The following is a 16,826-nucleotide window of genomic DNA, read 5'->3' on the forward strand; positions in this document are numbered from 1 at the left end:
TTTAAAAGAACAGTATCTATTTGAATAGAATAGAATAGAAATATCTTTTTTTTTGTAACATTATATATGTATAAAAACTTTTTTCAAAAATCTTTTTGAAATGTTAAATGTTAAATCTTGAATGAAACAATAAACTGCTTTGCCACAGCTTTCAAAAGAAATGTTCAATTTCAGAAGCAACATTTTTCAGGAAAGTTAAAACTCTACAAAAGCTGCTCAGCAGGGTTTGGAGAATAAATGACTATATCATGAATACAATGAGATGACACCATGCGTTACATATTTCCATAGGGTTTTTTTTTTCTCTCCTCCAGCTGTGGCAGTATCACTATAATTAAACTGATTAATTGTTCTGATTTTATCTTCTCAAGATTAACAATCTGACTCATTGAATCTGCAAATAATTGTGCTGTCCTGTTAAATAGCCTTGTCAAGGGTGATGGAAGATGCTTATCTCAACATGAAATCACTCCCCACTAAAACCAGAAGGAGAAGCAACACAGTGTCATTACGCAAGAGGGAAGAGCAGCCGGCTGCCCTAAACATCACATGGACTGCATGACATCGGAAGTTGCAGATGGAAGGCAGCAGCTGTGAGCTGCAAAATCATTTAGAACTGTATTTTGTCAGGTGGAATTTTTTCCCCCAAATTATTCAAATAATTAATGAATACATCATGTTTATGCATTCATTCATTATTTGAGACAGTTTTAGTGTTGTTGTGTCTAGTCTGCCTTTTCATTAAGGATTGATTGTTGCATGAGCTCTTTTATTGTTTTAATGTGGAGAAGCGAGTATTGTTGCGCCTGTTGGTCTGGCTTCTAACTCGCCTGTACTTGTACAAAAACTGTGATGTTGTTTTTGTTTTGTTTTTTCTAGACCCTTTTAAAGTCTATATTCAGTGTGTGGACAAGAATTTGTGTGATTGTTATAATCTGGCCACAGCCATCTTAACTGAAAACACATTTCAGAAACCATTTCCACCCTACCAATTGCTGCATATTTATCACAGTTTAAATTTATTAAAGCTTTTCACAATATTTAAAATAATAAAACAGCCATCCAGCCCACACATAATAATAGAAAAAAATGCATACTACATGCATACATAAGCAGATGAGCAGATGTAAACCAGCCAAATATTTTCATGCTGTTAGATTTGTACTTACAGAGCCAGGTCAAGCAGTAATGGTAGTGTTAGATAAGAGACTTTCATTAACCCCCATATTACCCTATCGAAATGCAGCGTATCAGTACTCACACCTCTGTGATTCATGAATGCATTTAGGAGGAAAAGTGTCATGGAGAGGTGAAGGACACATCGTCTGTGTTATGATCTATTTAATTAAATGTTTTTATTTTATTTCAGAGAAGAGAGAGCATGTTGTGAATGTATTTCAGATTCTAAGCTACCTAAAACTATAGACAATAATGAAATAAAAAAAATAAAAAAAAATTTAAATAAACCGTCTGAACTGTCTTTAAAAAATAAGCAGGTAATTGTATTCTATAGCCTAAGGATATGTGCATAACACCAACACCAGTGCTAAAGATGGACACTTGACATTTGTTTAATTTTGAATCCAGTCTTTTTGCACTAAACCTTTTTTTTTATTTTTTATTTTTACAAATATTTAATTTCATTAATTGTTATTTATTTCCCCTCATTTAATTTAGTTTCTGTTCTTTAAATCTTTACAGTCAGGGTAATAAAGCTTTGCTCACTCTAAGAGAGCAATTAAAAATCAAGTGAAATAATAGTATCTATGTGTGTACACTGTTACATGTTATTCAAATGGCTGAAAAGCACCATATGATATGCCTAAATGGTTGGTTCCAGCGAGAGTAGGATTTTAATTGTTTAATGCTCCTTTCACACTTTTATGCAGGTTGTGAAATGTACCATTCACAGCTTTTTGTTGTTGTTGTTTGAGGCATATCTAGACCTCCAGATTGTTTAAAAACTAAAATAATAAATCAAATCATCCAGCACATGACAGTGGCAATTTCGCAAACACATTCTGAACATCAGGCATCAATAATTCTTAGCATACAGCATGTTAATTAGATAAATTTGCCTTCTTCCACACTCTGTTGTCATGTCTGTTTTTATAAAATTTTTAATATAATGTGCACTTTGAATAATATATGTGACGTATATCTTTTATTATTTTTATTCTCAATCCAGAACATTTCAAGACCTTTCCAAGCAGACAGAGCTGAGCTACGGAACGGTGAGGGACTCTGCTGTGTTCGAGTATTTCAGGGTGAAGGGCACGAACCCCTTGGAGCAAGACAGCACTTTCGCCGAGCTGTGGAGAACTATCAATAAAAATCAGGGGCAGGACAACTCTGTGACATCTCCTGCTGAAGGCATCCGCAAGGTATCAGAGTCCTGTTACTTACAGATGAGGTTGGAGGGGGGATCAAGATTCCACATATGTAGCCTAATACAAACTTTATCAATATCAAGGTGGCGGTTTATTTTTGGTATATACAGGCCCAATATAAATACATTTATAATTTTACAAAAAATGAATATTTCAAGTACATTGTTCTTTTGAACTTTCTGTTCATCAAAGAATCCTGGAAAAAAAAAAAAAGTAAAAGTTTCCACAAAATTATTAAGCAGCACAACTGGTTTCAAAATATATAATGGTAAGAAATGTTTCCAAAATTAGAAATAAGCAGTGTTGGGAGTAACGCATTACAAAAGTAATAATATTACAGTAGTATATTACTTTTTGCTGTAACGCAGTAATAACGCATTACTAATAAAATTTGGGTAATATTATTACTCGTTACAATCTCAGTAACGCAAGTTACAACAACATATTTTAACTCAAAATTAAGTGGTGAATCGCTATCGGAGAGAGCTGCGGGGTCGTAGAAGAGAAAAAGGCGGCGGACGAGCGCAGACAAGCAACAAAAATTAAGTTTAATCAAAAGACAGTAACTAGTAATATACAGCATAATGTATTACATTTTGGAAGTAACTTGCCCAACACTGGAAATAAGATATATATATATAAACACACACAGCACATGAAACAGAGGATAAGAGGAGCTATTATTAAACTGAAAAGCTCAAACCTTTCAAATCAGCACCAGTCGTGTTAATCAGAGTGGAGAGCTGTCCGTGGTGCTGAATTTCCGCTGTATAGTACTACGTAAGAGCTGTCCGTGGTTCTGGTAAGAGCTTTTCTGTGCACTACCATGTGCATGAGGCTGGCTGGCTATCGGTGGCTCTTTGTAATCCAAAGCATGTCTCACAGAACACAAAAAGAGCCCAGCAGTAAATTGCAGTCTGTTTAGGTTTGAAACAGGACAATTCTGGCATCTTGCATCATTAAAGAGAGAAAGGGAAATGTAGCATGCAAATCTGACAGAAAACATGACAAAACTGCTTTAGACTATCAAGATAAATATTCATGGCTCAGACAATGTAATATCCATCCATATTGTGCGAGTCATAAAAATGATTAATATGCTGCTGAATGCATTCATGTATTTGTGCTTGTTTGGTAAAACTTTCAAAGTCACTTTGTATACAAACTGTTGCTGATGCCAAGTGAATCTTTAAGACACTTGATATCCACATCAAACCCTTTGATAAAACTTCAAAAAATTGCAGGTATTGAATTTCACAGCTCGTCTTATTGTGGCATATCCACTGGCATGCTTTTTGCAGGAGACATCACCAAACCATGAATCTCTTTATGAGAGTTTTTCAGCCCAGTTACATAACTGGCTATTAAGCTAGCAATTCAGCAGGCTCAGAATTGATTTCTTAAGCAGAATAATGAAAAGAGATAAGACACAGAGAAATTGAGGCCTGTACAGTTGCACCCCCGCACTTTGGATGGTGTTGAATAGTGCTATTGTCAGGCCATCCATGCTGACGTGTTTAACTACCAGTAATTGCCCAACAGATTCACATATATACGAGTGTTTCCTCAACTGTGGCCACTTTTGTCCCTGTGGGCTAGAAAATAAATTATCTTACAGCAAACATTTCACACCCTCACTAGAATAATTTGTTTGCTAACAGTGTCCAGTAGTGTATGGACATTTGTCCTTGGAGAATTTTGTCATTTTATGTCTTTTTTTCCCCCCTAAAAGTGGAAATAACCAATGGACAGTATAGCATCATTTCCAGTTTTAAATTGTAATATATATATAGAATATATTTTCAAATGTAATTTATTCCTGTGATGGCAAAACTGAAGTCTTCAGCTTCAAATGATCCTTCAGAAATCATTCTAATCATTTGGTGCTCAAGAAACATTTCTTATTATTATCAGTGTTGAAAACTGTTTTTGCTGCTTAATATTTTGAAACCAGACACACTACAACTCAAAAGTTTGTGGAAAGAAAAAAAGTAAGAAAATTTAACATTAACAATTTTATTTAGGAAAGATGCATTAAATTACATTTATGTAACAAAATATCTATATTTGAAATAAAAATGCTGTTCTTTTGAAATTTCTACTCATCAAAGAATCCCCCCCAAAATTATTATGGTTTCCACAAAAATATTAAGCAGCAAAAACTGTTTTCGTCATTGATGATGATGATAATAATAAGAACTATTACTAATAACTAAGCCCCAATAATAATTGATAATAACTGAGCATCAGATCAGCATATTAGAATAATTTCTGAAGGATCATGTGACACAGAAGGGAAATAGCTGCTGAAAATTCAGCTTTGTCATCACAGGAATAAATTACATTTTAAAATACATTCCACTTGTATACCTTTGATAGATTTAATATCAATGCTTTAATAGGTTGAGAGTATCCAAATCCTCCTAATGGATGTAAACTTGAAAGACAAACTGTAAATTTCATTTCAGGCAGTGACGGATATTTGTAGTACTTTAAAAAGAGATAGGGAAAATTTCATGTTTATATGGAAGAGCCAGGAGATGGTAGCTTCTTTGTCATTTCTTCTTTGACATCCTTTTTTTTTCCTTTGTACTTGTCATATGAAAGTTTGTCATAACCATGTGGTTGCGATAGAGCCTGAGTTTAAAAGAAACAGAAAAGAAAGCGGACGCTTGTGCTGCTTTATTTAGTGTGGTGGGGGAGGGGGAAAGCCATTTTCCCAAGAGAGAGTGAAATCTCTTAAAAAAGGAAGCGGGGGAGGCTAGTTTCCAGACAAGAAACAAGTTCAAAGCCATCTCATGACTTTCAGTGAAATATAAACACCTTTCATTTTGAATGATGTCTGTGACCTGTCTGACAAGAACTGAATGACTGAAAGGAGAAGCTCTCCATCTTAAGATAACCTCCGGATTTGTTTACGTTACTATTATTAAAAACACAAAACCCTGCCGTGATGTTCAGCCATACATGGGCAAATTAAACACTGAACCGTGTGTGTGTGTGTGTGTGTGTGTGTGGTTTCTCTCAGGTGAAGCGGGATCCGTACGCCTTTCTGTGGGACATGGCGGTGTTAGAGTATGCAGCTCTGACAGATGATGATTGTACGCTGGTGGTCACAGGAAACAGCATGAGCAGCAAAGGATACGGCCTGGCTCTGCAGCACGGCAGCCCTTACAGAGATCTCTTCTCGCAGAAGTGAGCGAGTGTATATGTGCAATATGATCAGAAAGAATGATACAAGTCGTTAAACTAGCTGAAGGAGACACCATCATTTCAATCATTTCACAAGTCAATATCAAGCTTCAAAGCTTCGCAAACATCACATTGCATGACTGTGATGGATTGTTTCCCTTTTTCTTTCATCAGCTGTCCTTTCTCTCATTTACATTACATTTATTTCCTTGGCAGACGCAGTCTTGCCGGAGAACCCACGAATCGTGTTGAATCACCAGTGTCTGCTTCTTGGTGCATTTATCTTCATTCCCACCCATCCTTTCTTCTCTCCACTGGCTTTAAAGCACCTCACCCTGCAGCCCTTCATTTGTTTGACTATAATTTGCATTCATATTTTCAGCTCGTACCGACGCTCTGCTCACATACTAATTAGCTTTAGGGAGGTAAGCTCGCCGGCAATTAATAATTCACATATCAGGAACATCGGGGCCTCGAAATGCATTTTCATGAAGGATCCTCTACAATCACCTTTCAGTCTGTTATGGGGAATTAGAATCAAACATGTTTTAAATTAATACCCAGGACGATTGCAGCTGAACAGACTTTATTTTTCAATCTTTGACATTTTCGTTTCTATCATTAGTTATTGACCTTTTCCACTGGATTCTTTACAAATGCGTCCACTTTCTGAACGTCTGCTGCATTGAAATGTATAACTACTAAGAAAACTTGTCAATGAATAAAGAGAAAGTAAATTAATAAGACTCTATAGAAGACCAAATGTTCATTGTTACTGCTGAAGTGATTTTTTTTTTCAATGTTTTACAAAAGTTTGTCAACACTATTTAAGGACCTTTTATCGCTGCCTTTTAATTGAGGAGATAATTGCCTCACTTTTTACATTTGAAAACCAGAAGCATTATTTTTCCATAATTTGTTTCTTGGTCATGTTCCATGGCTCCATGGCCAATAATTGTAATACAGGGGTTGGACAAAATTATGTGTCCAAACAACACAGAACTACTGCAGCAAAGTGACAGAAAACCTCAATATTCACCTTGAAGACCACAAAAACTGACCACAAAGCCACTTCACAAAGCCAGCATCCATGAAAGAGTTGCAACTGCTAAAACTTTAAGCACAGGCACCAATACTAAAATGCAAAAGATGGTGTCATGATCATAAAACCTGCACAGTTGGAACACCAAGATGAACTTCAACATCTGCCCTGGCCAGACAAATCACCTGACTTGAATATTATCACACTACTGTGTAGTTTTGATAATAGTTTTGATAGTAGTAGAGAGAAGAGTGAGAAGCGAATTCCAGCATCTTTAAAGCAACTGGCAGATGTTTTCATAGACAACATTCAGCTGGAGACTATTCAAAAAGTGTATGAATCTATTCTAAAACATCTGGAATCTGTATTAAAGGCAGAACACCTGGTAAAACACCTTCAGAAATGTTGCTTATTTCCCAGATTTTCATATTATTTTGTCCAACCCTTATATTTGCTTCATTGTCACCTATAAGTCATATTTTGTTCTGAACTTCCCACTTGTAATAAAGTTTTCAACAAAGCGGTGGAACAGGCAAAATCAATAATTTCAGAATGTATAGTTTTTTTTATTATTCAAATGAAAGCTATGACAGATTAGTAGCTCAGCCCTCTTAACAATCCATTTTCCTTTTCACTTCAGGATCCTTGACCTGCAGGAGAAAGGAGACCTTGACATACTAAAGCAGAAGTGGTGGCCGCGAAAAGGTCGCTGTGACCTAGACAAGCACGCGGAGCCCCAGCCAGAGGGCCGTGCCCTGAGACTGCACAGCTTCGCTGGGGTCTTCTGCATCCTGGCGGCAGGGCTGCTGCTGGCCTGCCTGGTGGCCGCTCTGGAGTCATGGTGGAATGGGCCACGCTGTCAGCGGGCACAGCCCAAAGAGGTGACCCCACAGGCGGCCAAACTACGGCCAACCCCTGCCCACCGCGCCCAGGACTGTACAGCCACTGCCACACTCTACTTTATGGATCCAGACGCCACTGACGCAAGTCCCGATTTAGTCGAGCTCCAGTACACCCAGCTATAGGTGTGACCATTAAGAACTTACTGCCTCCCATTTTCTGAAGTGTTGCCAAAGAGAAGGCAAGAGGGAAGGGTGAAGGGGGGAGGGAGTCACTCAAGAAAAGCACAAGATCACCTAAGAAAAAAAAAACAGATCAAATCTTTGATTATTAAAAAGGATAGTTCACCCACAAATGAAAACCAGTCATCATTTACTCAACCTCACGTTGTTCCAAATCCGTATGAATTACTGTCTTCCACAGAACACAAAAGAAGATATTTTGAAGAATGTTTAACATTGACATGAAATGTAAATTCACCATTTCTATTTTTAAAATGGGTATTATTGATCTTATTTTTGGGGTGAATGTTTGTTTATTTATTTATTTCAATTAGGACCTCTTAATTTTTAATCAAAATGTCATAAACTGATCTTCCAGCGAAACAACATTCTTCTCTCTGGTGACGAATGCCAGATTTTTCCAATCATTTAGTCTGCTGAAATGGCACCCCTACATGCTTGCATTCATCTGTCACTGTTTTGACTATAATATCTTAAAATCCAATCAACAACCAATTTATACATTTTTTTTCTTTGATAACCCGTTATACTCAAATGTACATCACAATTTGGAAAAAGTTCTACCACTACTTGTTTTGTGACTTTATGCTGTCAATATTATAAAAGTCAATGGAATCCAAAAATGCCATTTGTTCACAAACCAGTGAAGACTGGTTCATGTTTTCTATCAGAAAACATCTTCTGTAAATTTTATTTATTTATATTTTTAACAATGTCTTGCTACTTTTGTGTCCTTTTTGGAACTTGAAAGTTTTGGTACCCATTGGTTTTATAATGGCCACAAACAGCTAAAACATTCTTCTAAATGTCTTCTTTTGTGTTTCACAGAGGAAAGGAATTCATATGAGTTTGGGACCACAGAAAATTATGACAGAATTTTCTTTGTTTGGATGTACTATCCCTTTAAGTGGAGATGATAGCTTTTGTATTCAAACCCATTAGCTCTGTGTTATGGGCACCTACAAGTGTCGTTCCATTCATTAAATTATTGTTTCCGAGTAGCTTTCTGCATACAAACATCCACAATTTGCAATATCCGTCAATCATACTACTTCTGCTGCTTCTGCTAGGTTGTTAGGGCAAAGGTTGTACCTGGATCCCTAAACTAAAGTGTGTGCAATGAGAAAGCCAGTGACGTATTTACTTATGTTCAAGTGTTCTGCAGTTACTCTTCCGTCATTGTCTCCTCTCCTTCTCTCTTTTCCCTTTGGCGATATCTTGAGCCGAGGCAAGCACGTTGGTGAGAGCAACAGCTCATAAACCACATATTATAGTTCAGGGACGTTGATTGTTGATAACGTAATATTAAATTTTACAGACATTGTTGAATAATAACGATCAGACGTCTGTATTATGACTACCATTTGTCATCTGCTTGAAATTTGACTGGATTTGAATTAATAGCACATAAAGAGATAATAACTTTTACTAGCTTTCAGACTATATTGCTTTCACCAACCAACTCCTTGTTCTTGCTTTAAGGTGCTCAGTCTGCCATATGCCTGTACAATTTGAGTGATTCTTTTATGTATGGTTTTGTTTGGTTTATGATACACTGTAAGAAGGGACTCACTGGAGCTCTGGCAAGCAATAAGAACCACACGATAACCAACTTGACACATTTTATGTTTTATATCCCTGTCTGTGTCTTCTTATTGCAATTATATGCCAATGTCCAGGCAGTCACGGGTTCTCTATGGTCTCATACAGGACACTAAGGGCTGCACTCTGGAGATGGTGTCTGGGTCATTGGCATATAATGAAATTGCAACTGCTGCAGGATGCACACGGGACGTTTGGCCAGAGAGAGAAAGAGACTGGGAAGACACGCAGGCTTTTTACACAGGTCAGCCGAGACCTGAGCAAGGAATACCTGTCAGTGGGGTGAACAGGGCTTGACAATGTAGAGTCATTTAGAGGAAGGACAAGCGTCCTCCTGGAGTGGGTTAGGACTCCAGATCAATCAGATTATATATGTGGGTGGAGCAGTAATTATGACTCACTCATGCAAAGAGAACTAACTGATGACAGAGACCCAGGCAGAGTCAGAGACATTAATTCATCAATGTTGTGTGGATTAATAAGTACTTTCTGTTTAGAGTGATGATTTTATTCATGGAGTCTCTTTGCCAAAGCAGCACTATGTGTGCCTCTCCCACTGTGTGCCTCTCCATTTCGCTCCACATACTCATCAAATTCATCATCTGTTTGTCATCCATCAGATCACCCATTCAGTGGTCACACTGATGTCCCAAAATATTGCAATCTGGAATCCAAAAGGAGACTGGCCTCCAGTTGTGTTGTTTGTCACTGCTGTAAGTGCCCCAAATTGGGTGTATTTTAATGGCGAATTAATGCATTTTTAATTAGAGCCACATTCAGACTTTCTTCTACAGCTGCATGAGCTCTGCAGTAATTATCTCTTCATTGATCTTATGACTCAGAAACATAGTCTCATAATGTGACACCTCTAATTACCCATAAACGGTACAAAACCGTAGAATATACAGCTGATTCGCTGGTATCGACCGGGCTAGAGACGCAAGACCTCTGCAATTGAGTTAAAGGGCCAGTTCACCCAAAAGTGAAAATTCAGTCACTCACAAAAACACAAAAGAAGATATTTTAAAGCATGTTTTTGTCTGTATAATAAAAGCCAATGGGGTCCCAAGTCATCTTTTGTGTTCCACATGATACAGGTTTGAAACAACATGAGAGTGAGTAAATGACAGAATTTAATTATGGGGTGAACTATTCCATTAAAATGGAAAGGATGCATTACTGAACTGGCTTGTACAAAACAGAGAAGAAGAACAGTGATTAACAGAGTAGTCCTGGATGTAACGGTTATCAGTGTTGAATGAATGCTTCATAGTATCGAGTTCACCCTCCTTACTCTCTTATGGAGGATGCATGGCATGAGAATTAAATGACTGTGTGGGAAAAAATGTAAGCAGTTAGCGGACTGTTAATGTTGGCTTGATTCTTTCATTAAGTAGCACGCCACAGCATCACTGGCGCATGACCGAAGCTATTTCACGGCAGCGCATATCAAAGAATGAAGAAATACCCCTTTCAAGGCTCCTCTGAAATAAGCCCGAAACATTGAAGCTCCAAAGCATGTGTTTGCAATTCCATTTATGGCCCATGTTTCCTAGCGCTCACTCTCATTTGCATCATTGATTTCTTTCATTTCGCAACTTTTCGGATATTAAGCTTTTTTAGCAGTTCAGACCTTTTGCTTGCTGGAGCGGGTGGGAGAAGAGATGGATTTGATTTTATTTTTATGAGATTATTCCGTGCTGTCAGTAGTACGTTGTGTAATTGGTATCATTAATCAGAGTTGATGTGATTGTTGGAGCCCCTGGTAAACACCTTCTGCTCTTTTCTGAAAGATTGCACGCACTTCCACATTCTTTTCATTCACATCTGTTCTTGCTCCAGTGCCCGTCCACTTTTCATTTCTCGCTTCTTCTTTCTTTCTTGCCTTTTTCCACCCCACAAATCAATTCCCGCCCTTTCATCTTTCCCCTCGCCTTGGACTCGGTCTCAATCTCCCCCTTTCTTTGTCATTCCCAGGACAAAGAGGTGAATCTGGAGCAGGTTCACCAGCGTATGAGTGGGCTGATGGAGGACGATCTGGCGCACAAGCAGCTGCCAGGTCAGTCTCTGGAGATCTCTGCCCTGGACATGGGCAGCATGCGGCCACATCAGAGCTCCCGGGAAACCATGAGAGATTTCCCCCCTGGGGGCCTGTCCGTGACTTCCTTCCTCCAGGAGGGTCCTGGGGTCGGCCGCGTGCCCGGACGGAGCCTCCCCCTCCCTCTCAGCAGTTCCACTCTGCCACCCTCCATGCGCTGCAAACACCGGGCGCCCAACGGAGGCCTTTTCCGCCAGAGCCCCGTAAAGACACCTATGCCCATCTCTTACCAGGCAGTGCCCGGGGGACCCATCCCAGAAGCCATTGATCCAAGCCATGGGACCTCTATTTGAGCCGACCGGTCTGAGCGTTCTAAAAACTGTCAACCAGCCAATCACAAAATCCAGGTTTGGAACAGGTCTGGTTGCATTTATACAATTACATACATACAAACAGATATTGAGATCTCTCTTTTTTTTCAGTACAGATACATACGACTGTGAGACGCTGACTTTTCTTTGCCTGTACATATTTGTATATAATGAGAGACAGCAGTGAAGTCAAAGTGTATTTTGAATATTCATGATTTTTTTGAAGTTGAGTTTAAAAGAAGTAATTACCTACAATACAGACTGTTTGAATGGCTTTGTAAATTTTGTTCTAAAATAAAAATGAGAATTCCTTGTGGATGTTTTCTAAGTGCCACGTTTAAAGATTTTCATTTGAAGGAGAAGAGATGGGGAGAAAACAAGTGACAGAGAAACAATCTGTGAATCTTTTGATCACCTAATTTTTTGTTTAATATAAAAAGCTTTATAGAGAAATGAATCAAAGAAACTGCAGGTTTGTGGAGGCACCGCTCACGTAACGTTTGATCCCAGGGAACAAGGTTTTAGTAGCAGCTCTTCATCATATACTCTCAGTGTGTATGGAGGCTGAAGCTGTCTTAGCCTTTGACAGCCATGTGTACAAAATCATCTGTAGAACAGCATACAAAACACTCGCCTTTAATATCAAATACATTCTAAAAGAGACATATGTACATAATATGTACCTGAAATTCTGCATACTCATATGTAATGGCTACATTTGAGTCTTTTTATAGTGTACTTCTAAACAGAAAAAAGAAATATAAACATATCAATATAGCAATGTTGCTTCTCTTTAGTAGAAAACTGAACAATATTAAAAATATTTATTTATCCTGTTCCTGAAACCAGTAGTGATTTTAACATGTTGGAGGAAAATCACCGTGGTGTTTGAGATTCTTTTGTTTATCAAATAAACTCTTTTGCATCAAATCCTTTATCCATTTAGTGTTTATTGGTATGATAATCTTTTTAAAAACTAAAATAAGGTTCAACTCACAATTAACTACATCTATTAATATAGGTTAATTTATAAATGCATGATTGCTAATGGTTACAATTTCAAGTTAATTTGTAAAACTTGGAATGTTAAAAATGTATTACACTGTTTAAATGTTTGGGGTCTTTCTTTTTTTAAAGACAACTTACTCAGCAAGAATGCATTAAACTGATCAAAAGTGACAGTAAAGACATTATATAATGTTGCAAAAGATTTCTATTTCAAATTAATGCTGTTATTTTGAACTTTCTATTTATCAAAAAATCCTATTTAAAAAACAATCATAGTTTATGAAAAAAAATAGCACAACGGTTTTTAACATTAATACTAAATGTTTCTCTTGAGCATCAAATCAGCATATTAGAATGACTCCAAAGACTGGAGTAATGGCTGTTGAAAATTCAACTTTGCCATGACAGGAATAAATTACATTTAAAAAATATATTGAAATTGAAAAATTTTACTTTATATTAGAATATTCCAGCCCTGGTGAGCATAAGAGACTTTCAAAAACATTAAACAATCTTACTGACCCCAAACTTTTGAACAGTAGCGTATGTAGAAATTAGCATTAACCAAGAATTCATTCATGATACTCAATGTCTAATAGACAGGTTGATCGATAAAGAGTGATATTTGTAATAGAGTGCAGTTCTTCACTGTCAATCAAACAAATGTTTTACCTGTTTCATTAAGACTATATATCCAGTATATTAAGGGGATAGTCATAAAAGATGAAGTGATTTCTTGCGGTGTTGTTCAGTGCCCCAGGCTTCATCTTCAAAATAATGTTCCAGCTACCTCAAATACTAATAATGATCAACAACTGACATTCCCCTGCAGAGCAAATCAATGGATGCATTAATTATACAGTTTGTTTTCAGATAAACTCTACATGACTATTGATTTTCAGAATCCTCTTGGTGCACACTTCGTCAAAACCAAGTCTTCTTATTTCCACTAATGAACATAACCTCAAACAAAACATCGGCAATTCTGAACAGCAGTAATATTTTCGACCAGCTGGTTTATGCTCCTCACTTTGTCACTAAAGCGAACTATCAGATCACCGCAGGCCAGGGTTTACATTCAGTATGTTGCAGGGATAACACTTGCCAAATATCTCCAATGTCAAGCTGAATAAAAAGGTCACGGTAGTGCCCAGAGTCCTTAAGGCTACATGAACACACCGGATTTCAAGTGCTCAAGCCCTTGAGTTGTTTGTCAGGTGAACAGACTGGCGATGCCCTCCCTGTCCCTCCTGCCAGCTGTGTCAATAAGATCTAGGGCACCATGTGGATGACATGACTGACCCTGCAAGGGCAGAAGACATTAAAACATGTCAAAAGTTACACACCTCAACACACATGCCAAACAATATAAATCTGCCTATGAGGTTGACTGTGTATACTAAGACGATTTTTTAGAAGCCTTTAAAGATTTACTGTATCATGTGGTTTCACTCACATATTTGTCCATGTCTGGGTGATCCTTTTCATCTTAGGCTTTTATTAAACCATAAAAAAGTTGTCAAATTCGGAGTCCTAGCACCCATGAAATGCTAAAAGCCCTGAACACAGATTGCAGACTACATTTTTATGCTATGCATAATTTGTGGGAAGATGCTGTTTCACAGCATGTTCTATAATGTTTGGCTCAACTTCAAGCTTAATAGGGTCTAAAAAGTCGAAACCTGTCATATTTACAATAAATGATCAAAAGGCCTCATCTGGCTGTCAATGCTAAAAGCATGCTAATATTGCAGCTCACTGCAGATCAATGTATTGATGTGAGCAACATGTGCAGCATTTGTGATGTGAACTGTAATGAACAGACTCTAAACAGATTTCACCATTCAAGGCTTGTTTTACATGTCTTGTGTTTTTTAAGGCTTGTTTATCAATCAATTACAAAGCATTTGGAATTCTATAAGGGATGCACCGATACTAAAATTCGCAGCCAATATCAATAGCCCATTATTTATAATGACATCTGATAATGACAATAGCCGATTATTTATACTGACATATACAGATAGTTTGGCTTTCTTCGGGAAAAATCTCTCCCAACAAATGCACTGTACAGGGATCCCTTTCATTACATTAATGCTAGAGGTTATAATTAACAGAGTTTAAAAAAAGACTTTCTAAAACTATTCATAAAATATATATATCCAAAAATGAAAATTAGCCCACGAATTGCTCACCCTCAAGGCATCCTAGGTGTATATGACTTTCTTCTTTAAGACGAATCCAGTCGGAGTTATATTAAAAATTGTCTTTGATCTTCCAAGCTGTTTAATGGCAGTCAGCAGGTGTTGCAGTTCATTAGTCCAAAAAAAGTGAAATAAAGCGCATCTATCCATAATAAAAAAAAGTGCCTCACACGGCTGTGGGGGGGTGAACAAAGGCCTCTTGTAGCAAATCGATGCGTTTTTGTAAGAAAAATAACCATACCTGTCAACAATTGGGTAAAATACAATTATTTAAACTGCGTGTATATCAAACTGAGTGTTTTCTGTGTAAAAAATAAGGGTCGTTTTTGGCTTTGGACTAAAAAAAAAAGCAGAAGGGCTTATTGAAAAATGCAAATTCATTCTCTCTTCATTCTTTCGCTTTTTGCCAGGAATATAGCCATTTCCCCGGTAACCACAGTAAACAAAGCAGCGCAGCACCTGATTTTGCAACTTGCAGAGCTCATATTTAATCAATGAAACCATAGCCTTTTGAAGTGTAAGCTATATCTCAATTTGCATGTACATTAGATTTTTTTTCACCGGAGCACCACCTGAGTCTTCTCCTCCCATCCCATTTCTACTAGTGATCCTTTCCTTCCCGCGGTAGTCATCACTGGGGATGGGCAGATCGATCCTATATCTTAATGTGAGGGACAGAATTGAGTTGAATTGAATTTAATTGAATTGAAGTTTAAATCTTCCTTCTGCTGCAGCTGTCAGTCATTCTCCGCTCAGCATTCAAACAGCACATCACGTTCAGTTATGACAGTCAGCATAGTAAAACTCTCTCTCCAAGATGATATATTCCCATTATAATACTTGATGTGTAGTTAAAGGTCTGGGGATTCGCATAAAATGACATATTGCTGGAGTTCATTGCTCTCTCACTTCTCTTCTCTTTGTTTGTACCGTGTGGAGTGCAGTAGGGATGGGCGGATCGATCCTTAAGTATCGATACTTTCGATACTGATTATATAAAATATATAAATATAGTAAAGTTCAAATGGATAGTGTTATGTTCTGTAATTGCTGTTAATAAATCTGTCAGAAAAAAATATGCTAAAGTTAACTCTCTCTCCAAGATGATATATTCCCATTATAATACTTGATGTGTAGATAAAGGTCTGGGGATTCGCATAAAATGACATATTGCTGGAGTTCATTGCTCTCTCACTTCTCTTCTCTTTGTTTGTACCGTGTGGAGTGCAGTAGGGATGGGCGGATCGATCCTTAAGTATCGATACTTTAGATACTGATGTTGTATCGAAAGGATCGATCCTCACATAAAAATATCGATTCTAAAGTGCATTTTTAACCATTAATTTTATTTATTTATCAAGAAATTCGGTACCACAGTATTTGTAGTAAAACTGCAGTAACCACAAATTTACCATGGTAATAATAATAATACATTTAGTACTTATGTATCACCATGTTTATTTTTCATGAGGTACCCTCAAAGGTGCACCTTTGTAACTTATCTACCCTTAAAGCATGCATACTTGTATGGTACTAATGTGCTCCCTTTTAGGGGTATAGTTGCACCTTTGAGGTTACTGCCCCAGTAAAGGGCTAAAATACAATTATAGTATATTTTATTTCTGACAGTGTAAACAGAAAAATGGCCTATGAAATTTTAAAAACGGCTTTAAAATCTAATATTAAGTGAGTATAATTACTGATTCTATTCTTTTAATAATTTAAAAGATCAGATTAGTTTAGTTTAGAGGTATCGGTATCGATATCGACGATACTGGGCTTGAAAATATCGGTATCGGATCGAAAATTAAATAAGAGGTATCGCCCATCCCTACACATCACTGTTGTAGGTTGCCAAGTTGAGGGGACAAATGGGTTGAAATTTGTATGTGTCGAT

At 37.4% G+C, this 16,826-nt stretch overlaps 1 protein-coding gene across 1 annotated transcript in view; it reads left to right on the forward strand.

Moving 5' to 3' along the window:
• Positions 1–11,865, forward strand: part of LOC107721693 (glutamate receptor ionotropic, delta-1-like) — a 245,473-nt gene extending 233,608 nt beyond the window's left edge. The window contains exons 12-15 of the mRNA XM_016529833.1: positions 2,189–2,384; positions 5,419–5,585; positions 7,265–7,505; positions 11,286–11,865. Coding sequence (XP_016385319.1) covers positions 2,189–2,384; positions 5,419–5,585; positions 7,265–7,505; positions 11,286–11,699 — 1,018 coding nt within the window. The 3' untranslated portion in view covers positions 11,700–11,865. The remainder of the gene's footprint in view (positions 1–2,188; positions 2,385–5,418; positions 5,586–7,264; positions 7,506–11,285) is intronic.
• The last annotated feature ends 4,961 nt before the right edge of the window (positions 11,866–16,826 follow it).

This window comes from Sinocyclocheilus rhinocerous, unplaced genomic scaffold (assembly GCF_001515625.1).
Source record: "Sinocyclocheilus rhinocerous isolate Xijiao unplaced genomic scaffold, SAMN03320098_v1.1 scaffold432, whole genome shotgun sequence".
Classification (NCBI taxonomy): Eukaryota; Metazoa; Chordata; class Actinopteri; order Cypriniformes; family Cyprinidae; genus Sinocyclocheilus; species Sinocyclocheilus rhinocerous.